This window comes from Heloderma suspectum, chromosome 14 (genome assembly GCF_057233095.1).
Source record: "Heloderma suspectum isolate Gila_16-S chromosome 14, 16-S_ref, whole genome shotgun sequence".
Lineage (NCBI taxonomy): Eukaryota > Metazoa > Chordata > Lepidosauria > Squamata > Helodermatidae > Heloderma > Heloderma suspectum.
In genome coordinates, this window is record NC_139471.1 from 11533660 (window position 1) to 11559865 (window position 26206).

General features: G+C 49.3%; 2 protein-coding genes across 11 annotated transcripts in view; one reads left to right on the plus strand and one right to left on the minus strand.

The window, feature by feature from the left end:
* Positions 1–9801, plus strand: part of POMT1 (protein O-mannosyltransferase 1) — a 28585-nt gene extending 18784 nt beyond the window's left edge. For 5 of the 9 annotated variants that reach the window (XM_084820613.1, XM_084820614.1, XM_084820611.1 and 2 more), the window contains 6 exons: positions 179–299; positions 1254–1351; positions 3482–3595; positions 4746–4872; positions 5915–6092; positions 7213–9801. In XM_084820613.1, coding sequence (XP_084676739.1) covers positions 179–299; positions 1254–1351; positions 3482–3595; positions 4746–4872; positions 5915–6092; positions 7213–7393 — 819 coding nt within the window. In that variant the 3' untranslated portion in view covers positions 7394–9801. The remainder of the gene's footprint in view (positions 1–178; positions 300–1253; positions 1352–3481; positions 3596–4745; positions 4873–5914; positions 6093–7212) is intronic. The other 4 variants (XR_014785853.1, XR_014785852.1, XR_014785851.1 and 1 more) reach the window with 3 other exon arrangements.
* On the minus strand, positions 9718–24585 carry UCK1 (uridine-cytidine kinase 1). 2 transcript variants are annotated; one of them, XM_084820620.1, is made up of 7 exons: positions 24496–24585; positions 19933–20092; positions 18781–18877; positions 16334–16476; positions 15299–15393; positions 12971–13019; positions 9718–11515 (listed from the first exon to the last, which is right to left on the minus strand). In XM_084820620.1, the coding sequence occupies exons 2-7, from the start codon at positions 20069–20071 to the stop codon at positions 11328–11330; spliced, it is 711 nt and encodes a 236-aa protein (XP_084676746.1). In that variant the 5' UTR covers positions 20072–20092; positions 24496–24585; the 3' UTR covers positions 9718–11327. The 2 variants fall into 2 exon arrangements, with proteins under 2 accessions (XP_084676746.1, XP_084676745.1); XM_084820619.1 differs by lacking the exon at positions 24496–24585 and adding an exon at positions 22706–22839.
* Positions 24586–26206: the final 1621 nt, after the last annotated feature.

Sequence of the window (26206 nt, forward strand, 5' to 3'; positions counted from 1 at the left end):
GATGTTGCTCTGATCTCATGGGAGCCTTCAGTTATTTAACCGATTTATGTCTCGCGTCACACTATTTGTTCTCTTGCTGCACAGAGTTTGGGAATGTCCTGTCGTCTTTGCACTGGTGCTGGGCACCAGCAACCTCACCCGCTCTACGCTTTTCTTTCCCTGTTTTTCTTTTCTCCAGCTCAGTGGAGCATCTTTGCCCGAGTGGGGTTATCGGCAGCTGGAGATCATCGGGGAAAAAATTTCCAAAGGCTACCACCAGAGCATGTTATGGAATGTGGAAGAGCACCGATACGGGAAAAGTCAGTTTAAAACAGAACATTCTAGACCCTCATCCAGCTTTTCCCTTTTCAGAGGAAACTAGATTCACTAGCTCTGGGCCACAGAGGCTGTCTTAATCCTCAGGTGCAAATAACCGCTTCCACGCAATGCTTTTCCGTGCCTCTTCTCGGAAAGTGTCCCACCTCGTCTGCAGTTGCTCCGTTAGCCTCCCCCTTTCCTAACCTTGGGTCTCCAGATGTTGTTGGGCTACAACGCTTAAGATCACCGCCTGGGGGCCTTGTTCTTTGGGTGCTGCCACCCACAATGGTGTGTCTGCCAGTGTGCCAGGAGATGCACGTATGCACGTATGCTCGTTCACACACTCAGAAATGCAGATATATACACACTCAGACATGCACAAACATACATGTACTCATTTGCATTCCCCTATCTACATACACACCCCACCCCACAGACACACATTCTTTCCTCCTCTCTTCCCTGAAGGGCTTTCTATTGCCAGCATTAGTAAAGGAAACAGTTCCCTTATCTCAAATCTCTTAGGAGAGATCCCAGAGAAGAGAAGGGTTTCCCTTGTTGGCCCTCATGCTGGCAAGGAAATTCCCAGGCTTTCCCTAGCAACACTAGTTCTAGCAAAGGAAACGCTTCCCTTATCTTCGATCTCTCAGGGGAGAGGGCTCCATGGGTGATACTGGACACAGGCTGTGGGTTGTGCACCACTGATTTAGTGTTATGAAGTGTGGGAAGCGTTCAGAGCCATTCAGTCACAAAAACTTTATGGGGAGAAGCGATCCGCACAGAAGTGATCCGGTCCTGACAACCTTATAGCAGTCTGGACTGTCAGTCGCATCCAGAGCCCCGTGTGTTTCTAGAGAACTCAAAAAATGGTGATGAAGAAAAGCTTGCAGTCTCTCTCTTCTTCCGCCTCAGTTCCTCTGCTTGTATCTGAGACGAATTTGTTCAAACTCTTCCAGGCCAAGAGCAGAAAGAAAGGGAGGTGGAGTTGCACTCGCCCACGCAGATCAGCATCAGCCAGAACCTCAGCTTCATGGCCAAGTTCACAGAACTACAGGTGAAAGAAAGGGCTGGAGGGAGCCAGGAGCCGAGGGTGTTTCTCACACAACGAAGTATCACAGATGGAAAGGCTAGCCCCTTTGGATGGAAAGTGTCAGAAATGGGAAGGTTAGCCTTTCTGGATGGAAAGTATCAGAGAGGGAAAGGCTAGCCTCTTTTGCAGGAGCTCAACAGAAGGGGCTGGCCTTGGGCTTATTAACTTACTGCGGGGATGGGGGCAGGTGCTCAGATAGCTTTTAAATTTTATTGTTGCCATTGCATGGGCAGGTAGGAAATGTATTGTAAGATTAATAGCCGGGGCATTATTATGCATTTTGCACAGAGAGGGATGAGCCAAGGGTCAGCAGCAGAACACAGGCTTTGCATGCAGAAGGTACCAGGTCCGTAGGAGGTTACCTTACACTGAGTCAGACCAGCAATGCCTCTAGCTCAGTCTTGTTGACGCTGACTGGCAGCAGCTCTGCGGGCAGGAATCTAGAGCATGTGCTTTATCACGGAGCCGCATTCCTTCCCCCGTATCTGGTATCTTCAGTTAAAAGGATTCCAGGGAGCAGGGCTATGGAAGATTCCTCCCTGGAGAGCCTCTGACCTGGTTCGCGTGATTAAACAATTCACTGTGGGTCGTTTAGTGGGAGGCTGTTCAGCCCACAGTGAGCTGTGGTGTGTGCTGGCCACCACTTTGCATATTCAACCCCCGGCTTGGGGTTGTCATGTCATGCGAACCCATCCACCGTGGGTTCTGTGAGGGTTAAACAACCCTCGTATAACCCTACGTCGCATCATAAGCTATGTGAGGGCTGTTTAACCCTCACGTAGCTCATGATGGCTGGGTTCGCAAGGCAGGACAACCCACAGTTGGGGGTTGAGTATGCAAAATGGAGGCTAGCAGGCCCTGCAGCCTTACCAAGGGTTAAACAACCCACGGTGGACTGTTGTGTCATGAGAACTGGCCCACTGTGAATTAAGAGTAGACACCATTGGGCTGGATGGACCAGTGGTCTCACTCAACAGCATTTACATAGGCCAGCTTTCTCCAACCTGTGCTCTCCAAATGCATTGGGCTACAACTCCCACACTTCCCAGCCAGCATGGCCATAGGCAGGGCTGGGAAAGACCTGGGATCCCTGGACAGCTGCTGCCTGCGGTTGCTAATTGTTTACATTTTTGCCCTGCCCTTTGTGCAAGGAGCTCAGGGCAGTATATGTGGTTCTTCTTCCTTCCCTCCCATTTTATCTTCCCAACAGCCCTGTGAAGTAGGTTAGACTAAGAGTGAGTGTTTGTCCCCAGTGACCTTTATGGCTGAGTGGAGATTTGAACCCCTCGCTGTCCAGTCCTAACCCACCTCTCTCAGTTGGTGTAAGCAATAGCCTATCTTGGTATAAGTCAGTTTTGTGTGTTCATTCCAGAACCTACATTTTGCAACCAGGAAGCCCAGATTCCCCCATTAGAATAAATTCTGCAAGATGGATTTGCATGTACATTATTATGTTTCTCAGGTTCCGTGTTGCATTTTCATTTCATTTATTACATTTCTATACCGCCCAATAGCTGACGCTGTCTGGGCAGTTTACAAAGTTTAAAACCTTAAAAATACATTATAAAAATCATTTATGTGCGAACATATAGACAGACACCACACAGAGAGAGACACATATATCTCACTGTATGCTGCCAAATGCCTGAGAGAAGAGGAAGGTCTTACCTGGAGCCAAAAAGATAACAGTGTTGGTTCCAGGTGGGCCCCATCAGCGAGATCATTCCACAGTTGGGGGGCCACCACCAAGAAGGCCCTCTCCCTTGTTGCTGCCTTCGAGGAGGCACCTGAAGGAGGGCCTTAGATGATGAGCGTAACATACAGTTAGAGGGAGAGGCACTTCATCCGGTATTGCAGTCCTGAGCCACATAAGGTTTCAGGTTTTTAAATCATTTTGGTTTTGGTGTAGTGTGAGGGAGGAACTCGTCCTGGCCCCAGATCACCACGTGATAGCAAAGTGATATATCACGTTCATGCATTCTGGTTCATGGGACACACTGCCTTATTCAGTAGCTTGCATTGATATACAGGATCAGGCCTGGGAACCAATTGTAGTTTACTGCAGTCTAAACATTCTCAACTGTTCTGTTCTAGTGGAAGATACTAACTCTGAAAAATGAGGATACGGAGCATAAATACAGCTCTTTTCCCTTGGACTGGATCACCATGGATACCAACATAGCCTACTGGTTCCACTCCACCTCAGGGGTAATTTATTTACATTATTTATTTACATTATTTATGTGCCACCCTGGAACAAAGGCTATCTGGACTGCTTAGAACAGGGGAACAGAACCTCAGGCACGGGGGCCAAATTTGGCCCTCTGGGGTTCCTCAGATGGCATCCCCCTCCCCCCCTCGGGACCACTAGTCATTCAATGGTATCTCCAGCTTGTGTGCAGTTTTTCCCCAGTCTAAAAGATTGAACTACCTCTCCTACGGCTTAGTGACTGGCACTAAAAGCTTGACGCTGAAATATGCTGGTAATTTTGGTACTTTGGCTCCAAAATGGAATTTGGCCCTGGGGCTGAAGGAGGTCCAAAAGCCTTGGCTTAAAAACATAAAAATAACTATCATATTACAATAAAATAGAATAAAAGCCACAAATAGCAAAACTTTAAAATCAAAAGCTTAGGATCTAGCTTATTTTGCAGAGCCCTAACTCTAATATTTAAGCCATGGTTCTGATGTAACTGGTGATATAGACAGGTCAGGATTAGAAGCTGCTGTATTGGCTTGCAAATCTATATAATAATAATAATAATAATAATACTCTCCCTCCTCCTCCTCCCCCCCCATCTTTCAGGATAAAATCCAACCAAGGCAAGAATTCATTAAAAAAGCCACTATAAAACACTACTAAAAATAACAACTCCATGCTGGCAGAAAGCCCTCCTTGGGGAGGGAGGGGAGGTCCGGCTGCAGCGGGGGCGTGAGGTGATGACACGCTGCCATCCTTGAATGCAGGCCTTTTCCCGCATGGAACTGAATCTTCAGGTCAGGGAAAGGTAACAGATATCACGTGGAGGTGCAAACACCGCATTTCAGACCAGTTTTATATCTCATCCCAAACAATTTGGCTGCATTTCAGGTTCTTTTCTGCAGCATTGCGCATGCTCTGGAGTCTTGCCTCAAGTCAGTGCTTCCAAGGTCCGTCTTTGAGTCGGACTATATGCCACTTCCAGTCTCAGAGGCAGTGAGTGGGAGGGTGCCGTTGCACTCCTGCTTGTGGGTTTCCCGTGGGCAGCTGGTTGGCCTCCGTGTGACCAGGATGCTGGACGAGTTGGACCCTTGGTCTGATCCAGCAGGGCTGCTCCTGTGTTCTTAGGAGTTGCTTTTTCTCACTGTGATTGTGCAGGCCCAAATTCACCTGCTGGGGAACATTGTGACCTGGACCTCAGCCAACGTGGCAACTGTTGTGTATGTGGCCTTGCTCCTGTGGTACCTGCTGCGGCGGCGACGGAGCATCCGTGACATCCCTGAAGGTCTGATCTTTTGAGGAACGTTTTCCAGAGGGGTGGCCAGGCCAGCCTGTTGCAGCAAGAACAACGAAGGAGTCTTTAAGCTGCTACAAGACTCTTTGTCGTTTTCGAGTCCTCTTGCTGCTTTTTCCTCCCGCCCCATGCCATCCTGGTGAGATTTTCCAGCTCAGGCCCTCTGCCAGGTCGACATACAACCTGTAGACCACAGGTGCGGAACCTGTGTCCCTCCAGATATTGCCCCAGCCAACAGGGATGATGGGAGCTGTAGCCCAGCAACATCAGGAGGGACACTGGCTCCCCACCCGTGCTGTGGACTCCCAGTGGCAGACTCTGCTTACCATACCGGGCTGTGGTAGTTTCCATCTGTGGCTGGCAATTAAATGCCAGGTCTACTGAGAGACATAGAATCTTAGGGTTGGAAGGGGCGTAGAAGACCATCGAGTCCAACCCCCTGCTCAGCGCAGGAAGCCTGATTCCCAGGCGGTCTCCTATCCAAGAACTAACCAGGGCTCACCTTGCTTAGCTTCCGAGATCAGACAAGATCGGGCACATGCAGCCCTTTGCTTCACGATGCGGTCCTGTATAGCAGGGGTGGGCGGACTTCAGGCTTGAAGGTCTACACTGGTTTTTTTTACTGGAACCCTGAGATCCATCGACTGTTGCCTGGTGCAACAGACCTTGAATTAAAGAATTCTGAGCCCAGGAATTTGTTTTGAGTACAGAACTGAATGGAACTCACAGTCCTTCCACACACAAATCTACTCCTGGTTTTGTTTAAGCTTTCTTCATTGCAGCAGTGTGTGTGCACGTGCGCGTGCAGGAGGGAGTCGTTTTGTTGCTGCTGTTGAGTCAGCTGTGACTCAGAAATCCTTGCTAGTCTACTACAAATCCCCTAGAGATCTACCTTCTGCCCGTCCCTGCTGTATACGTTGGCAATGGAGGGACAGGGCACACTAGAAGCTTTCACCACTACCCTTCAGATTCTAACACTCCCATACTTGGGGAAATCATATGGCCTCTTCCCCATCCTTCCCTGTATTGGCAGAGATGTGGCAGCAGTGGGTGCTGGCTGGAGGCCTCTGTGTGGGCGGCTGGGCTGTGAACTACCTCCCTTTCTTCCTGATGGAGAAGACGCTGTTCCTGTACCACTACCTGCCTGCAGTCACTTTCCAGATTCTTCTGATCCCCATTGTTCTGCAGCACACAAGTGACTACCTCTGCAGGTATGAGCCGTGGCCTTGGGTTTGCTTTCTGCTTGGGAGCCTGGTGCTCTGTGGGGCGGGGGCGGGGTGGGTGGGACAGGGGGCAGGTTTATGTCTGCTGGGCCTGAATGTTCCTGCGTTGTAGAAGGCTGAAGCTGGTGGTCAGATGGTCCTTCCAGTTGCAGTCTGCTCTGGTCTGGTGAACTAGAGAGCATTGGGGTGGGATTCACACCATCACTGCCCCAGTCCCATTAACCCCCAGAACACAGTAGTGCATAATAACCCCCAGAACACAGTAGCGCATAATAACCCACAGAACACAGTAGTGCATATTTGTCCACCGATTCTCTTTCCTGGTAAGTCATGGGGCTGATCCATAGGAAGCAAGAACTTGGTAAAACACTATTCGGTCAGATCTCCGTTCCAGGGCAGGTGAACCTGACCCAAGACTGGCTCAGCTGAATCAAAAAGCTCCTCCTTCTATATCTGTGTATGTGGTTTGTGGCTTACCAGGAGAGCAAGTGAGCTGACAAGTGGGGAATAACTCAGCGGTAGAGCCCCTGCTTTGCCTGAAGACGGCCCCGATGTTGAGTTCCTGGCATCTTCAAGTAGGGCTGGTAAACCTCAGGCCAAGTCTGGCCCCCCTGAGCTCCCACTCCAACCTTCTGAAGTTCCCCAGATGGCCACATTCCTTTCCCTAGACTGCTGATTCTTTGGTGATTTTCCAGCTTTGGCATGTCCCCCCATCCTCAATTCTAAAAGCATGAAATGCCTCTCCTAAGGTGCAGTTACTGGCCTTAAGAGTTTTAAATATGCTATTTTTGGTAATTGGGCCCCACCCACCCACCCCTGGCACACAGCCCCCAAGAGCTCCTCCAAAACCGAATTCAGCCCTTGACCTGAAAGAGGTTTCCCACCCCTGGGCTAGGCAGTGCTGAATTAGAGGGTCCGATGGGCTGGTTTAGTGTTGTTTGGAAGCTGCCTTACAGCATCTAAACAAACCCCAGCCTCCTTCTGCCAAGAGCAGGAGGGACCAAGGTGGCATTGCTCATTGGTTAAGATGACCATCCTTCATACCGAAGGGATGTCCAGCGCGCTCACTTTGCTTGTGTGTGTGCATCTCGCGCTCTCTCCTTTTCAGATCCAAGCTCTCCAAGAGCATGCACAGTGCCTTCGTGGTGGCCTGGTTCTCGTCGGTATACCTTACCCACCACACATTCCGGCCGCTAACCTACGGCGAGCCTCCGCTCTCCAAAGCGGAGCTCCAGGACCTGCGGTGGAAGGACAGCTGGGACATCCTGATCAGGAAACGCTCGCCGTGAGGGCGGACAAGAGCACAGGCCAAGCGAGAACTGATCGCATCTGCAAGCAGAGGTGAGGCTGGAGCAGCGGGGGAGATAGGGCGGGAGGGATTCAGTCAACCGTCATCCTCTCGTGCTGCCTCCGTGGACTCCTTCTGACACCACCTTTCCTCCCTCAATGAGAATCATTCTACTGGAATGCAAAATTGGGAGCGGGTTTGCATTCTGCTGTAGCTTTTTGTCCCTGCACGTTTCTGCTGTAGAAGGGGACGGTTGCAGCAGAATTAGCCTAGAGCTGAGGCAGCATAGCCCCTATATGGCTATGGAAAAGCGAAAGAAGTGGCACGGTTGCGTCTGTGTTAACGGCTCTGCCCAGCTCTCATTAAATCTGCTTGGATCCTTGCCATTCTGTGGTGCAGCAAAGTCTTGCTCCTAAAGGGAGGGGGAGGGGGTGGAAATCCACTCCATATCTCCAGAGCATGGAAAGAGTGCAAAGACACTGCTGGCCACGGTCTACGTTGGCATTATGCAATACTGACTGTAAATAATGTTTTGGAATGTTGATTCTTCCCTCGGGAGTATTTCTGTGAACGAAATGTGAAAGGGGCGGGGGGGGGGGAATGTACAAAGACATGGAACCCGTTGTGTGTTGGGTCATGATTGTCCTTGGGTATGACGAACTTTTTGTGTCACAGAAACTTTTCCTTAACAGCGGCTATTCACAAAACCATTGTTGGATGACGACACGAGACTTCCTGGCGTTGGTGAGCTGATTATGAACACCAACAGCCTTTGCCCTTATGCAAGCCACAGGAGATAAGAGCTGAGCCTCTCAATGAAGTGTAGCTCGGCTGTTTCACGTTGAAATCTGTCTTGAAGTTGCTTGGTTCAAGAGCAGCCCCACTTCAGCCTCCCTCAGGGGGAAACAGCTGAACGAACTGAATTCATCAGCAAGCGTTCTCGTTTTTGAATATTTCAGTTTCTGATGTCAGGTTTGTGTCTTCGGCAACTGGCCTGTTTGCTCCCCTGCATTCTACGTAGGACAGCGCTAGCAGATAATGCTTTTCCTCAGAGCTGATTGAGAAAGGGTGGTGGCGGTGTTTGAGTGGGCTCTGTGATCTCCAGCATGGATGAGTGGAAAAAGCCTATATACCCTCTGCCAGTACAGGACGGCATCGTTGCAAAATTTATCTTACATCCTCTGATTCTTTTTAGCAACTCCAAAAGGAGTGCACGGTGCTGAGTTGAGTGTAGTAATTCGGCTCTATATAGTGTAAGACTTGGCACTAAACAAAACACTTCATTTATTTTTGTGTCTCATTCTTACATGGATTTACTAGTTTTCTGATCATGTCCACACTGGCCCAACAGTGAGAAGACGGAAGCGTGTGAGGATTTCATTGATGGTAGAAAATCGTCTTTTCAGTTTTTTGCATTGGGGACCGCTTTTAGTTTCAGAGAACAGGAGGTAGTCACCATGCTAAGTAGGAGTCGTCAAGTATTCTTTACAGCAACCCTTTCCCTGTTGAGGTGTGTGCCAAGGAATCTCTGTGCATCACAGTGGCGCTTGGCACCCAGTCTGCCCTCCCACCCCCATACATAGGGGAGGGGAAAGCAGGCCTGTTGGGCCTTATCTGCAGGAGCTGACGATGACCTAACATCTGCCCACCACCACTGCAGATGGAGGATGAGCCTGGCTGTCTTTCAAGGAAATTTCCTCCATCTTCGCAGACTCTCCTATTGAGCAACCCCTAATCATTTTTGGAGGAGTCTGAGAAGTCCCCGAAACACAGTTTGAAAACCAGTTGCATGCATTAAGGATAAAGCAATACAGCAGGCAGTCCCCCCCTCCCCTGCCCCAATCACCCTGTGGACCTGTCTGCCTGCTCTAATTCTGCAACCTTTTCAACTCATTTTGCCAGTGCCACATAGCCCAAGCTACACAAGGCGTCCAAAAACATCCTCCTGCTACCTGTTGCACGATGGTGCTGCGGTGCAAACAGATGTGGTTTACGGTATCATGATTGCATGGGGCTGTGTTGGGAGGGGGTACAGCACCTTGTTAAAGGGGGTATAGGATAGGCAGGCACTGCAAATCCCCTAAGGCCTGTGTTTAAAAGAGGGCATATTCCTCTTATGCAAAAAAGGTTGACCAACAGTTCCTCACGTGGCTGAGCAATTCGTCAAGAGGGCTGTATAAAACTGAATGGTTTCTATCTGCCGGATTCTGTGTACTGTTTCTATGCTCAATAGTGTCGATGCCAATGTAGAAATTGCAGCGTTCCTTTCCATCATGCTGCGTAAGTCATTTTAAAGTATATACAATAGAAAAAGGAAACCTCAGCCATGTTTCATTTTGCTCGCCTTTTATTAACAAAGCCACAGGGCCTGGCTTACAGCAGGGAATAAAGAACTTGTGTTTTAACGTTACTCGATAAAACCACAGACCTGACTGCAAATCGAAGGCGGTAGAAAAAGCACTGCAGTTTTGTGAACAAACAAAATCTCTAATTTTAAAAAGACTTTCTGGCAGCTGCTATTCATACATGGTTAGATCACAAGTACAGAGCAAGGACGAAAGTCATAAGCAGAGCCTGCTGAAAGCAATGAAACTAGCTAGTCATAACAAACTTGTTCGACTGATTTCAGTGGGATTCCTTTTCAGCACAATTCCCTGCAAGCTTACTCAAAAGTAAGCCCTGCTAACTCCCAGGTAAGCTAAGCATGCACCGAATTACAGCCCTTGTTGCACACAGCTACAGTTGGGGCTTCATTTCCACCTAGCAGCTACTGATGAGACCAGGTGTGTGCGTGTGCACACACACACAGAGAGCACAATTGTCCTTGGGATGAAAAACAAGATCGTAGCATTGAGAGAAAGGATTTTGCCATTTCCCGCTACCGGCCTCACTAACTTCCGCCCTGGTCTTGGTAGAGAAAGGAGAAAATATTTTCTACTTGCACCAACTGGAGGGACATGCTCCCTCCCTCTCGCTGCATTAGCTGGCACGCTAAAGACAGCTTATTTCTATTAACATAAAATCATACAATGCAGTTGCCCCCTCCCAAGTCTAATTTGTGTGGAAGATAACAGGGAACAGTCAGTGAGGAACAACACCTCTTTCTTATCTAATGGATTGCATGAACAGCCAAGTGCCCCTCTGCTTCAGAGGGCGAAGCTGACCGATAGCTAAAGGAGAAGGCCCGCTCCGCCACCGCTTCTCCCTTTGTCTTATCACAAGGTAAGGAAGCACGTTAGCCTAATCTTTTGAGCAAGAAGAATGCTTACCTTTTTAGCCAGAGGCCCCCTCTCTTCTCTACTCCAGTCTAGGGGGGCAGAGGAGAGGTTGGGGAGTTGTAAAACTTTGAGGAAGTGTGCATGCTCCCCACCTCCATTCTGTTTTTTAAAAAAAGTGTAAGTCTTCCCTTAAGAGATTTGGGGAGTTACAACGTTGGCTGGTGGCGATCAATGTTACCGTCTTTTCTTTTTTTTTAAAGGGCTGTGAAAAGCAGCCCTAAGCCTCTTGCGGCCCACAGGGGACACTGTACACGGAACCCCCATCCTACTAACCACTTCTAAATTTAATCAGAGCGAAAAACGTATGAGAATAAATGCAAAGCCCCTTTGCTTGTTGTGGTGTGTTGTGGGCCCAGGACCAGTTTCTTTCTTCGAAAATTAAAACTGCAGAACTCAAAGACTTTGAAAGGAAGGACCCCCCCCCCCCCCCGGGCATTTTTGTGTGCTAGTAACAGGAATGGGGGTTTGTGTAGGTACCTTCTTGAAAAAACTCTCACACAAAAAGACGGCAGTTAAAAATCATTGACAAGGCAACAGTTCAAGGCCTCCATGAAAAGATTCTCGGCTGAGCCCGTGACACGCTAGGAATATGCAAAAGGCACCTCGGAACCCATCTGGGTCTGGCTGGCATGGAGGCCTCCTAGTCTTCTGGCTGCATCAGTGGGGGCGGCTGCTAGACTCCAGGTGGGACCGTTTGCCAGGTGCCAGAAGTGGGCTGGTGTCTGCTGGTTCTGGAAAAGGCCGCTTGGAAGACCGGCCGTGCCCATTCATTGCTCCACGTTGCCACTTGCAGAGGTCACCGCTGAGTATGTCTTGGATATGTTGCACGATGAGGTTGATTGCAACTGCCAGGGAAAAAAGGGGCAATGAGGCATTAATTAAGAGAGGCACCAGAGCCCAGTGGCAAGCCACCTGTTTTGTATACAAAAGGTCCCAGGTTCAATTCTTGGCATCTCTAGTTAAAAAGATCCAAGAATTACGACGTCAAGTGGATTTTTATTTCAGTGTACATAATTGGTTATCACTGTGGTGAACCCAATGCCCGTCCACCGGTGCAGAAATCCTGAAAACCCTTTCTAAACCAAGCTCTAGCTGCAATCCCGACATACACCCATCTCATCTTTACGGTTAAAAATGGATTTTGCACCAACGACATGGGAGAAGTTGGCAGCGTGTCAGCCAAGCGGACATACTGGTTCAACTTCCCTCCACCCCCTCATCATCCCAACCAGTTGCTGCCCCTAATCATCCATCCGGAAGCCGAAGCCGTAGGACTGATGCTATTTATTTACGGTTTGCATTTCTCAGCTTCGTTTCAATCCGTAGAGTACCCAAAGCAAAGTAAACCCAAAGTAAAGCTAAAGAGTAGTTAAAACATTACCCAAAGCAGTTTACCAACTTAGAACCGTAACATACAACAAATACACAGAAGTAGAATCTGTATGTTTACATCTTAAGAAAAAAAAAAAGACCGCTCTAAAGGGAAAAAGCTACTTTTCTTGCACAAATGTATTGCAATGGGCATCATCTTAGATGAAGCATCCCCTGTGATCTCTGGCACCGGTGGGAATTGCCTCTTTTAAGATGGTGTTTGCCAGTGCAGTTTTTATAAACACTTGAATAAATGTTAAGAAAGTCTGATGCACTTTTCTAGTCAAACAAACTGTTGGCCAAACCAGCATTCGGCAACCTGGTGCCTGCCCGCCAGATATTTCAGACTACAACCCCCATCAACCCTGCCGAGCATGGATTATAGGAATGATGGGTCTTGTAGTCCAAGACATCTAGATGGCACCAGGTTGGGGAAGGGATGGGGGCTAAACACTGCAGCCCCACTAAAGAGTCAACCCACCCTCCATATTTACTGAATCACCAACCAGAGAAACCTTTTTGATACAAGACCAAACTTGGCAAGGAAGGTGGTCAGAAGGGTCTTCCTTGGTAGCATGCTCTAGAGATGGGTGCTATAATGGAAAAGGAAAGATGGAACTTGTAGCAGAGCCTCACTGGCCAATTGCAGGAAGCAGAGAGGCAGAAATGTGGGAAGGCACCCCCAAAGATACACAGGGAGCATCCCCATGCTACAAGAACAGCTTTGCTTGAACAACATACTACAAGACAAAGAGGAGCTGATTTTGCCTAGGTTCATTTGGCCTTTAGAACACGACAGTCCCCATTCTGATTTTTCCAACTGAGAACAGATTTGGGGTGGGATGCTTTGGGGAGAAAGAGTGCTATGACTTTTAGATGGGTGCTCCTGGCAACTAACCCCAAGGAGTGAAAGACTGCAGGCCACTCACCCATGTTGTCTACACCTCGAGGGATAATCACATCAGCATATTTCTTGGTCTGCAGATGAGAAATACAACCATAATTCTCAAAAGTCACAGCCTAGGAAGAAACCACTAGAGACATCTGAGCTCACTGACGATGAGAGGAAGAAAATGGGGCTAATTCTACCCGGATACTGTGAATAAGCCTCAATTTATATCAGCGTTACCGTTTACACAGTTGTAACAGTCAGCATTTAAGTAGTGGATGTCCCCCGTCCCCTCCAGTAGATCAGGGGCTGAGAGTGTGCAGTTGTCCTTGGGCCAAACAAGAAATTCGTGGTTGAAGGTGACATTTGAACTTGGGTCCTGAATTCTGGGTTTCAGAGGCAGCATGACTCAGTACCAGTTGCTGGAGAGTCACAGTGGGAGAGGGTGATTTCCTTTGTGTCCTGCTTGTGACCTGGATCTGCCTGGTTTGCACATGACAACCCGGACTATAGCTTAAGTATGGGTTGTTATTGAATGGTGGGTTGTTGTTATGTGTGAACCCTTCACTGGGGTTTAACTATGGGTTGTTAACCACGAGCAACCCAGGAAGAAAACCCATGTATGGCTGCATCCTCAAGTGCAGATCCTGCATTCTTGACTTTGACTAGAGGATGTTCGAGGAGTCGTCAAATTCTTACAATTCTATGATAATTCTCAGTGGAACAGAATGGGCAGAGGGGATTGCAAAATTTCAGACCCCCCCCCCCTTGAAAATGTGCAAAGAAAACGGGCTTGGCGGGGATGTGCCTGAGATTTTACTGTGCAGTATGATTAATCTGGTATCTAAAGAGCCTCAGGGCACAATCCCATAGCTTATGATCGTCCTATGCAGGGTGGGAGGAGCAGTAGAGGCAATCTTTGCCTCCCCGCCCTGTATTTTTCACTAGACTGGCAGAGATTCAGGATAGCTAGTATCCTGGCCTTTTCAGTCTCCTCCCTGCCCCCTCTGAGATCGAGTTCCTGGCCTTGGAGCCCAGCTGGCACAGTTCTTTCCGTGCCTGCTGTGAGGGGGAAGAGGGTCAGATCTCCGATTCCCCACTCCGAGGTCAACGCTGGGAATCTGCAGTATCCTGTGGCCCCTCAGATGCTGCCTAGCATTGCTCCCTCCGCTGTTTTTCCCTTAAGAACAGGTAGTTTCACTCTAGTGACTTTGTAAAAAGGCTTAAGAACGTGTGTGGGATGACGGTTTAGAATTTAAAATTATCCTTTACACTGACGATCTTTTATTGTTTATTTTGAAACTCTGGTTGTCTGCTCTGGCTCATTAATACTTATGGTCATTTGTCTGGCTATTCAGTTAACTGGTAAAAGTCTGAACTGATGGCACTTGGGAGACAATGTATCTTGAAGTGTATTAGCTAACTGGCAATTTTGATGGTGCCCAGATGTTATTACCTCTTAGGGAATACTTATTTCCAGAGACATATCTCAAATGATCAAGCCGGAATCCCTGCCCACTGCAAGTCTGCAGGCCACCTACTCCTAGGCCCAAACTACACATGGGAGCGGGGAATGCCAACCCATCCAGAGCTCCGTAGTAACATCTAGTTGAGATGACACTGCACGGACGCCCACCCCACTGACTTCAACTAGGCTGGGGTGCCTATTTCCTATGCCTCTCCCTTACCATTTCTCCCCAGGCTTTTCCTAAAACGATTCTCCGTTCAAAACATTCTACTGGAGAAGCAGAAGAAATCACACAAAAATAAGCAGAAAGCTGCGAAGTTATTTTAGGTCATTTGTCCTGGCTGCAGAACCTGGGTTTCCTTGGTGCGTGACGTTTTGGAAAGCGGGGCAGTCGTTTTCAGAAAGAAGTAGCAGTAGTGCAACTCGTTGGTCTGGTAGTGGCACGATTCTCATTTTGGGTGCAAGAGGTGCTGGGTTCAATTCCCAGACAAGGCCTTGCACTAGGGGAAAAGGGGGCCACACCGTTCAAAATTAATTTGAAATAAAACACAGGGAGGGGCCGTAGCTTAGTGGTAGAGCATACGCTGCGTATGCAGAAGGTCCGAGGTTCAATCCTGGGAAACTCCAATTAGAAGGATCAGGTGCTGGAAAAGGCCTCTGCCAGTCAGAGTATACAACACTGGGTTACACGGACTAAGAGCCTGACCTAGTATAAGACTTCTTCCTATGTTCCTATGAAGAAAAAGAGTAATAGGTTTGGTTCGGAGACAGCATCCAGATGCTTCTCTAGAAGAAGCTGAACATACAAGTGGGAATCTCTCATCCCTCTTCCACCAACCTTCCCTTCTTTTAATTGGACAAATTATTATTTTTTTTTGAGGGTAGGGGAGCTGTTGGTACCGGCAAACAGAACTCTTCAAAGGCAGGTTTGACAAACGTTGTGTATTGGGTCAGAATCTGCTCGAGGTCCCTTCCCCGCTTCATATCTCGAAGAACTACAGCAAAACAAACCAAAAGGCCAGTTAAGAGCTTTTTTCCATCTGAGGTTCTCAAGACCACAGGAGGTAGGAAGGGACAGGCTGGGCGGTTAAAACCACAGCGCCTACGGACTTGGCAAAGCCTGTCGGGAGCCTAGTTGGGATTTGAAAGTCTAGCTGGTGGTGGAAGTCTCATTCTTCAGAGGGGAAACAATCCATGGAAAGTTTTACTGGGGAGCCCAAACTGAACCACAAAAAACCTGCCTAAAACATTTAGAATGCTGCTTCCTTTATACTCCGCTTTCCCCAAAGATGTCATACCATCCAGGCAAGAGGCACTTTGTCCTAAAATCTGGCCTCTTGTGAGACTTGGGGTATAATCCTAAAGCAAGTTTAGACAGTAAAAAAAGTCCTACAATTCCCAACATGCCCCAGCCAGCCACACTGGCTGGGGCACGCTGGGAGTTGTAGGCCTTTTTTCTGCCTAAACATGCGTAGACTGCGCCTTTTTACTGTGATCCCTTACACATTTTGGCATGAACAATAATAATGCCCCACCCAACCCTTGTGGTGAGATGCAAAACCCTTGAGAATGATTCTATCCAGGACACAGGACTTGCACATTCCAACTAAGAAGAGTGCATTCAAAGACAAATGTTGGTCATGCAAGGGTGAAGGAAGCTCACACTTTCGCTCTCCCGTGTTTGAGAACAGACTTATTACACTCAGAACTCCAACCATGGCCCAGAACAGCTTTACCCAACCTGGGGAAGCCTCCAGACGTGTGGGACTAAAACACATTTCCATGCTGCTTGGGAGTTGTAGTCCAAGACATCTGGAGGATACAGGTTGCGTAGGCTGGCCCTGAATATACCAGAACTGCTAAACCTTTTCTTGTACCCTTCAGCGGAACTGTTCTCGTAAAGCACTTAAAAGTATACAAGGAAACCAGCGTTACCTCTCCGGGAGAGCCTGACGTCCGAGTCGGTGTCGACAAAGAGGCGGAGGTGAAACATGTCCCGGATGTCTTGATTGTAGAACACCAAAATCCCCTCAAAAAGGACCACATCTGCAGAGTAGACCACAGCTGTCTCAGGAAGCCTGCAGCACATGCAAAGGGGAATTTCAGGAGGTGGCCAAGGAAGGTGCCAACACGGGTCTGAGTCCAGATTTACACTGGATCTACTGCACTGGTGGAAGTGGCCTTCCCTCCTTCCTAGGGGAGCCCCCAGAAAAATGGAGACCCTGCTGAATGGGGTGAACTGTGATGTGTGAGCGGGGATCCCAAAAAACTGGACAGAGGGACCTTGTTTTGCCCATAGGCATGGGTTCTTTTTAGGATATTCAGAACGTGAAGGAAATATTTGATTAAAGAGAAGCAGATAAAAAAAATAATTGAAGCAAAGGTGAGCAAAATACGATAATTGCAGCAAATCTACTACAAAGCAAGATAAAGCATACGTTAAAGGTAAGATCAGCAGTGAGCCTGAGCCCGTGATGGCCTGGCCCTGCAGCACCTGTCCGGCTTGGCCTGAGGTGAGGTTCTCCCTTTGGGAGGGTCCCAGGGAATCATATACTACCCCATTGAGCCCTCCCATTCCAGACATGGTGTAACCCTTCAAGAGTGTTTCAGACTGGAAGAACACTGGTCCTAACCATTGGCAGCCAGCCCACCAGCCCAGAAGACAACTCTCCTCTTTGCTGCCCTGGCTGCAAGTAGCTTTAAACTACAGATGTTGCCACAGGTTTATCTACCAGCCTCAGGCTGTTACGGCATCAACAGAGTTAGCCCTGGGAACTAGTATAGCTACCCAGCTCCATAAACAGGCCCAAACGGCACTCCAGACACGGGCAGGGGAATTCTATGCACCATTGACTCCTCAATATACAACCGTCTTCAGCGTTTCTGCTACAGACTTCCCTCTCGTGGAAGACAGATCCTGGATCCAACCCGTAATTGTTCAAGGGCACACAGAGGACATTCACACTTATGTTGTGGACATACATCCACCACAAGCTCAAGGCAGTTCACGCACGCTCACTCTGTCACATATAATCCCATATAATTTACATAAGTGGAAGGTGAGGTGACAAAACTGTCCATGGATTGTACTAGGACTGAAGGACTAGGGGATTGCATGACTCTTCCATACTGAAAGCTTCCTGGCTGTGCATAGAAAACTAGAAGTCAGAGAGAATCATTCTGGCCTAGCTTTCTTCCTGACATGCTAGCTTTCTACATACTGGGATAAAAAAAATAGAGTCCATGATTCATGCAGGCCTCCACAAATTCAGTTGGCAGGGATGCCTAGTGATGGCCCCATGGCCTTGGTCAGGATGCCCATCAGCACACAGATCCTCAGAGGGAGAGATGGGAAGCAGAGCCACTGCTGAGACACCAGTTCTGTTTGGCTCCCCATTTCTTGAGCTGTTCCCAGTTCCATTATAGGGAACTTCAAGAACTAGTGCCAGAGTTTGCTTTTTTCCTTCTCTCTCTCAAACTGTTTTCCTTTTGATTCATGAATCTTAGATTGTAAGTTTTAGGGCAGGGACTGTCTAATTACTGATCTTTCCATGCTCCTCTTAAGGTCTTTTTCGGCTGAAAAGGGGGGCAAAAAAGTCTTTAAATAAACAACACATGGAACCCTGGGCACTGTCTAGGAATTGACCGTCTCATCTGAGATTTGTGTGAAACAGGCTGGAGACACTAGGAAAATGTGATTTCCACATTATTTGAGGCCACAATCTCTTGGGAGTCCGGTCGACAGGCACGCTTCCATTATGTATTATATTTTATCCTGCCCTTGCTCCTGCAGCGTAGGTGATTTCCCTCCCACAACAGCCCTGTGACTTAGGTTAAGCTGAGAGGTGACAGAACCAAGGTCACTCCAGGGAGATTCAGGGCTAAGTGTGGTTGCGAAACCCATGCCTCCACAGTTCTACTTCAACACACAAACCTAGCCTCCCCTAACCATGGTGGCTGTGGATGATGGGAGTTGCAGTCCAACATGCCTGGGGAGGTGTCAGGTTTGGAGAGACTGCACGAAAGACCGCACTACATCTGGGGTGGGTAGAAAGGTAGATCGCCAGATGTTTGGGACTCCCAACTCCCAGCATTCTTGACCACTGGCCATGCTAGCATGGTTTCTGGGAGTTGAAGTCCAAAACATCTGGTGATTACCTTCTGCCCAATACACCATTCATCTTGATGGTGCCCACAGTACCACAGTCACACGGGGTATAAACATGAGCAGGAGGAGAGAAGACATTAAAGAGCTCTTTCTCTGGGTCTCCCCACCCCCATGAAGACTCTCTCCGAGAGAGATGCAAGGCAATTGTGCCACGGTTGCAAGAAAGCCGTGTGGTCACCACGTTTCACTTGGAAAGTATAAAATCTGCACCGACCTGGAGTGGGTCACAAAATCATAGGTTGGAACTTCAACCGTTTGGCCGTCCACAATGTTCTTCAAGGTCGTTTGCATCAACTCGTTGTCAAAAGCATCTGCACAATGTAAGCATCACAGAGACAGCAGCAGCAGCAGTTCAGTCTCAGGCGTATTCCGATTCATGTGTCCCAGCTGGGCGTGGGACACGCTTCCCCGTGCTCTGATCTTACTTGGAGGAGGACCCACGTGGGTGAGGCAGATTACATGCTTGCAATGTACAAGGGACCAACCCTTCTGGAAGCAGTTCCCATGTCACAACGGTAACTAATACAAGGGTTTTCGTTTCCCATTTTACAGGTGGGAATCTTAAGGCACAACATCCCATGCTGATCTACAGAAGGTGGTCAGGGTAGAGCAACACACAGACCAGAGGCAGAAATGGCATGCCACAAGCTCTTCTACCAGCCTAGATGTCAGGGTGGACACTGAGCCCATAGAATCCCAGAGTAGTTCTGATTCGGAGGAAGAGCAGTCGCTCCTGGGAGAGGAGCGCGCCCCTTTTTCACAGGGCCCGCGGCTGACAAGAGATTCCTCCCACCAACATTCCTAGATTAGAAAGCAGTCCAGGGAGTGACCCAGCACCGATAGCAAACTGGTTGGATGCGCGGTGCAGACGCAGAGAGTGGCGCCAAATGGAGAGCGCGGAAAGGAGGCGTAGTGCCCGGTTGCCGTGCAAACAACGGCTGCGCCCAGAGGATTCAAGGGAAAAGGGGAGGCATTCTCCCTAGTCCTTATATTCAGGGGTCTGCCAGTAATTGCCTTTCAAACGGGGACCAACTGTTCCAACTTAGGGCATAGGGATGCTGCTGCTCAGATCTAGTTGCTGCCTGTAGAGTTGTAAGTTGTAAAAGAAGAATAAAGCTTTGAAAAGAATCCCTTTGTCTGCGTCTGGACTTGGCTACTGGATTAGACTGAGAGAGCCCTCCAAGGAGCCCTTGACACCAGCCTTCCTTGGCAGGGAGTTCCACCAAGAAAGCCCGACTGGGGGTTCAAGGAACCCCCGCGCTCCGCAGAACACGGCTCGGCAGCCACCTTATCCTGGGAACAAGAGCCCCCCTCTCTTGTGCAGCTCTTCCCACGTCCACCTCAAGTGGGGCACCCCAAACCGTACCTGGGTGATCAAAGTTGTATTGTCCTTTCAGCGCTTTGGCCTTCTGCTCTGCTGTGAGCACTTTGTAGAACCGGTCCTGGCTGAGAATGACCACTTTCCGCTGATGATGATCCACTTCGTTTTGGCCCAGAAGCTCCATGATCTTCTCACATACCGTTGACTTGGGGGTGGGGCGGGATAAGGAATAAATAAAACAAAGAAATGTGACCCAGGCCAAGTCAGGACACCCATCTGCCTGCTTCTGGGTCCTCTTTCCGACAGATATAAAGATGCACATATCCCAATACGGGATCTATTCCAGAGGCTGTGTACAAGCAACGTTTCACCCTTAAACTTGGCCTAAAAATAAGGTTAAATGAAGTAAGTAAGAGGTCCAGGGGTACACCAAGGTGGAAACTGCAGCAGACGACATGGAGAGATTCATCTGAAAAGCATTCCACATGAACAAGCCATCCATGCAGTGTAGGACCGGGGTAGAAGAATCATGCAGTGCATTAAGAACATAGACGTTAATAATTCCCAGAGCTGGCCGTGTTAGTCTGCTGCAGCAAACACAACAGGAAATCTTGCAGCACCATAAGGACTATGGGTTATGCAGGACTATGCATGTTTAGACAGAACAAAGTCCTACAACTCCCAGCATTCCCCAGCCAGACATGGATGGCGCTCTAACAGATTTAATCATGGATTAGAGTCCATTTCATCCAATGCAAGAAGCTTCATCCTCAGTTGGGACACGTGGTTGTGTGTTCAATGCAAGGGGAACTGTAAGCACTGAGGTTAAGCACAAAAGCAAAGCAAACAATACGGTCTATGACAACTATGTTAAACCTTAAACATGCAAAACAAGCACAGTGACAATTCCCAGCAGGAGAAATTCATGATAACACAAACATCTCGGCATTAACGCCAGGAGTGGGATAAAGAAACCATTATTTCCATTCAGGCCACAGGTAGAATCATAGAATCATAGAATAGTAGGGTTGGAAGGGGCCTACAAGGCCATCGAGTCCAACCCCCTGCTCAATGCAGGAATCCAAGTCAGAGCATCCCTGGCAGATGGCTGTCCAGGCTCATCTTGAATGCCTCCAGTGTGGGAGAGCCCACCACCTCCCCAGGGAATGGGTTCCATTGTGGTATTGCTCTAACTGTCAGGAAGTTTTTCCTGATGTTCAGCCGGAATCTGGCTTCCTGTCACTTGAGCCCATTATTCCGTGTCCTCCACTCTGGGATGATCGGGAAGAGATCCTGGCCTCCTTGAAGAGCGCTCTCCTATCTCCCCTCAGTCTTCTCTTTTCAAGGCTAAACATGCCCAGTTCCTTCAGTCTCTCTTCATAGGGCTTTGTTTCCAGTCCCCTGATCATCTTTGTCGCCCTCCTCTGAACCCTCTCCAGTTTGTCTGCATCTTTCTTAAAGTGTGGTGCCCAAGGTGGCAGGACTGAACTTCTTGGTAAACTATAATCCAGCTGTTTCACACTGGAGTCTCCCTTTGAAGTTACTGAGCAGAGAGGACACCAGAGCACATTCTGGTCCCACAACTACACACAACACTGCAGCTAAAAAGATAGCAACCGGCCCAAATTTACCTGGAAAGCTTTGCGGGGGAGTGGGAATTTGAACCCAGATCTCCTCAGCTTAAGTCTAGCTCCTATGCCACACTTTATTTAAGACCCAACTGAACTAAGAGAGCCAGTGTGTGTTGGCCAGGGAGTCTGGAGACCAGGGTTCTAGACCCCACTCAGCAATGAAGCTTGCTGGGCGACTTTGGGCCAGTCACTGACTCTCAGCCCAACCTTCCTCACAGGGCCGCTGCGAGGATGATGGGGGGGAGGATCATGGTGGTAAATACTGGTAACAAATAAACTCGCTTAGCGTGGAAGAAAACTGCACTGAACATACTGGAATTTAAGTTTAAATATAAACACATTTAGAATTGTGTGGCAGTAGTGTCGACTTCTTATGAAGCCCTTGGGTTAAATTTTAAAAAACCCTACCTGTCAGGTTTCCCTTATATCCCCACAAGGACTAGGGCCTTGTGTTTTGTTTTGTTTTTTAAAGCAGAAAATCTAGAGGGGGGGCTGGAAAATCCACGCACAGGTCCAGACCCCCGGTGACCCCATCCTTGCCTCGGGTGCTCTTACAGCACGAAAGGAGGTGGGCGCGCGTGTGTAAAACGCTGGGAGGTTTTAAGCGATCAGAAGGAGCCCACTGAACATCCCCAGGAACGCGCCTCAACGACGCTTACGCCTTTTGACTCCAGGCCGGCTTAAAATGGCCTTTGGAACCTCCGCGGGCGCGTAAAGAGCTCCGCAATGCGCTGCATCACAACGCGTTATTATTATTATTTTTTTAAATTAAATTCCGATCTCCCCTTGCTGCACGACGGTTATCTGCCCGGCTTTCTTTTCTCTCGTTATCCGCGCGCGGCGCATCGCCCTTTCCCCGCGTTACGCTTCCCCGCCCGCCTGTCCCCTTTTGCGCGCTGCGGATCTCCCCCCGCGCGCTCCCCCCGGGCACCACGTCCCTCCGGGCGGCGGCGTCTCATCTTCCGCACGCGGCCAGCCCCTCTCCCGCCGCACGACGCTTCCCCGCGCGGCTTCATTTCGCCCTCGGCGCGCGGCAGCCCTCCCCTCCCCTCCCCGCGCCGGCAGCGCGCCCCTGCGGCCGCCTTCCTTCCATCCCGCCTCTGCGCGCCGGCGGCGCCCGGGCGCCCTCCGGCCGGGGCCGAGGAAGCCGCCGCAGCCCCTCGGGCCGCGCCCCGGCGCGCACCCACCTTGCCGCTGGCGGTGCCTCCGCTGACCCCGATCAGGAAGGGCCGCGGGCGCGGGCGCTCCGCTTCCCCGCCGCCCGCGCCCGGGGGGCCGCCGCCGCCGTGGCTGCCCGCGGTCGCCATGGCCCGGGCGTCGCAGGCGGGGCCGGGCGCCACCCCGCGGCGGGAGGACTACGCCTCCCAGCACGCCCCGGGCGCGAAGGGCGCGGGCCCAGGCGGCAGGCGAGCCGCGGGGCGCCTTGGGAAGCCGAGTCCTGGCCGGAGATTGCGCGGAAGGCGCTCGGCTTTGCCAAGGCAGAGAACGCGGCGCGGCGCTCCGTTGACAAGCTGGGGGGAGGGGGGGCTTGGGGGGAGGGGGGGGAGGGGGGGGAGGGGGAGGGGGGCCACAGGGGGCGCTGGTGATTATTGCATCATTAACAAAAAAAATCCAACCCCCTGGCCAATGTACGGCCCGCAGCAATTAAACCACAAAATGCAGCATGAGAGACGATATAAAATGTAAACGTTTGAAACCGCGGCATAAAAGGAAAACCGAAATAAAGCCCGGCAGCGATGCAGAGGTTTGAAACACAGTAACAGGTTTAAATTTCCCAGGAGCAAACCTAGACAGCGTAGTCAGAAGCAGAGACATCACCTCGCCGACAAAGGTCCGTCTAATCAAAGCTATGGTTTTCCCAGTAGTAACGTATGGCTGTGAGAGCTGGACTATAAGGAAGGCTGAGCGCCGAAGAATTGATGCTTTCGAACTGTGGTGCTGGAGAAGACTCTTATGAGTCCCCTGGACTGCAAGGAGGTCAAATCAGTCCATCCTCAAGGAAATCCACCCTGAGTGCTCATTGGAAGGACAGATACTGGAGCTGAAGCTGAAATATTTTGGCCACCTAATGCAAAGAGAAAACTCCCTGGAAAAGACCCTGATGCTGGGAAAGACTGAAGGCAAAAGGAGAAGGGGACGGCAGAGGATGAGATGGCTAGATAGCATCACGGATGCAATGAATATGAACTTGAGCACGCTCCGGGAGAGAGCGCAGGACAGGAAGGCCTGGCGTGCTAGGGTCCATGGGGTCACAACAATTCGGACACGACTTAACGACTGAACAACGACGACGACAACAGGTTTAAAACAAAATTAAAAGACTAAAATGCCTGGGAATTTTTTTTTTAAATTAATATCTTTTGTCAGGACGAAGCACAGGGGCACAAAATAGCAAGCGAGCGAGCTTTCAGGCTCTGCAGAACGCTTAATCGAAGCTGGATGTTAAGCAAACCAGAGGGGAGAGGATGACTGCCTGGATGTGAGGGTGCCCCCTCCCCCCAAAGGAGGAATTGTGTCACCAAAAAAGAGGACACCAGTTTTTGTAACAGGTGCATATGCAAGCATGTTATTTCTAGGTGCAAATTTAGAAATAGTAACTATAATTTAAATAGAAATTGCAATATATCTCACCATACCGTGGTGTATTAATAATAATAATAATAACAATAATAATTGTGTATCACCCAATAGTCGAAGCTTTCTGGGTGGTTCACAAAAATTACAAACCACAAGAACAAGATAATAAAGCATAGTAAAAAGCATTAACCTACAAAACATTAAGCAATTTAAACAGCTGGAACAATTTCAATAAAATACCAGACCTGATAAAGACAGCTGACATAAATACCCCTTCATATACCATTAAATGCCTGGGAGCAGAGCTGAGTGGTTTGAGTGTTGGACTGGGACTCCGGAGATGAACCCGGGTCCCCGCTCGGCCACTTTGGGCCAGTTGCTGACGCTCAGCCTCACCTACCTCTCAGGGTTGTTGTGAAGACAAAACGGAGAGGAGGTGGAGGATCACTTACACCGCCTTGGGCTCCTCGGAGGAAAAGCTGGGATATAAAAGAAACAAATAGATGATGTATAAATAAATGTAGCAAATAATAGCAGCGAAGCTGTTTGGCCGCTGCTCTGTTTGCTGTGGCCGAGCACTTCAGAGACGCCCTGTCGTGCTCTGCTTCCTTATGATACTTTGATTTTAAACCAGACGTGGCCTGGAAACCTCTTGAACAGAAAGGACACCTTTAAAAGAGAGAACTGTTGCCTGTAAACTAGGACACCTGGCTTCCTTATGTGAAACTGAGGCTGCAAAGTCAGTGGAGGCTGGTGGCGTTGATGTCCGTGGGGCGGTGAATCTGCTCCGGGTTTCAGTCGGAACTCTAAAGGAGCTCTCCAAGGTGTGGAAACACCTTGGAGAGTTCCTTTGGAGTTCCAACTGGTTCTGATTGAAACCTAGATTTCAACCTAGAACCTAGACTGGTTCTGATTGAAACCTAGCGGATTCAACACCCGACGGGACATCGGAGCCATCAGCATTTTGCCACAGTTTTAAAATGCAGCATAGGAGGAGATGGTGGATGTAACAGGATGAGGCTCTCTCTGAGGTGCTGTGTGGGTTTCAGACTGTGCCGAGGCTGCTAGGACAAAGAAACACACACTGGGTGATGCCCCAGTCCTGAAAGTATAAAATCCAGCAGTTACCTGGATCTGCCTTAAGTGAAACACACAGGATCTTTCTTAGGTGGACAGTGGAAGTAAAGAGAAGAGAGCACTTTTATTGCTCGATAGTGCAGCCTGTTTTATCGGTTTAAGGGCGCAATCCTAGGCATGTTTAGACAGGAAAAGGTCCTACAACTCCCAGACCTGTTTAAGATTTAGACAGAAAAAAGCCCTACAACTCCCAGCATTCCCCAGCCAGCCAGCTGGCTGGCTGGGGAATGCTGGGAGTTGTAGGACTTTTTTCTGTCCAAACATGCATAGGATTACACTCTAAATTGTTTTTAAATTTTGTATGTGAAAGATTCTGTCTTATGTTTTTATTATCTCACATTCTGTAATTTTTGTGAGCTGCCCAAGTGAAGTTAAATAAAGAAACAACAAATAAATATAATAACCGGGGGCTGTCCAGATGTTTTGGGCTACAGCTCCCAGGATCCTTGATCACAGGCCATGCTGGCTCGGGTTGATGGGAGCTGAAGTCCAAAACATCTGGAAGTCACCGGGTTGGGGAAAGATGAGGTAGTATCTGGCGGAAGGGGGGGGGGAGTAAAATAAACAGAAGTCAAATTGAATAGCATTGCTGGTAAAAGGTGTTCGGTGCCACGGAGGCAACCTGTGCCTCCAGTGACAAAGATGGATCAAGGACCTGCCCACCAGACTCCAAATTTGTTCCTTCCGGAGAAGAGCACCCTTGTCCAGCAGAGGGTGAACACCAGTAACCCTCGCAGGTGAGCCCCTCACCAGCTGGATGCCCATCTTGTCTGGACTGCGCTTTGGTTTTTTGGCCCTCATCCTGCCCGTTACCACACAAGCAGGCGCTGGTTAAAACCATCACCGCCTCACCTGAACCTGAGGGTCAGCAAGTGGGGGAGAAAGAGAAATAGAGCTGGGTGTCATCTGCATATTGAGGACACCTGATCCCAAGCATCCAGATGACCCTCACTCAGCGGTTGCATGTAGATGCT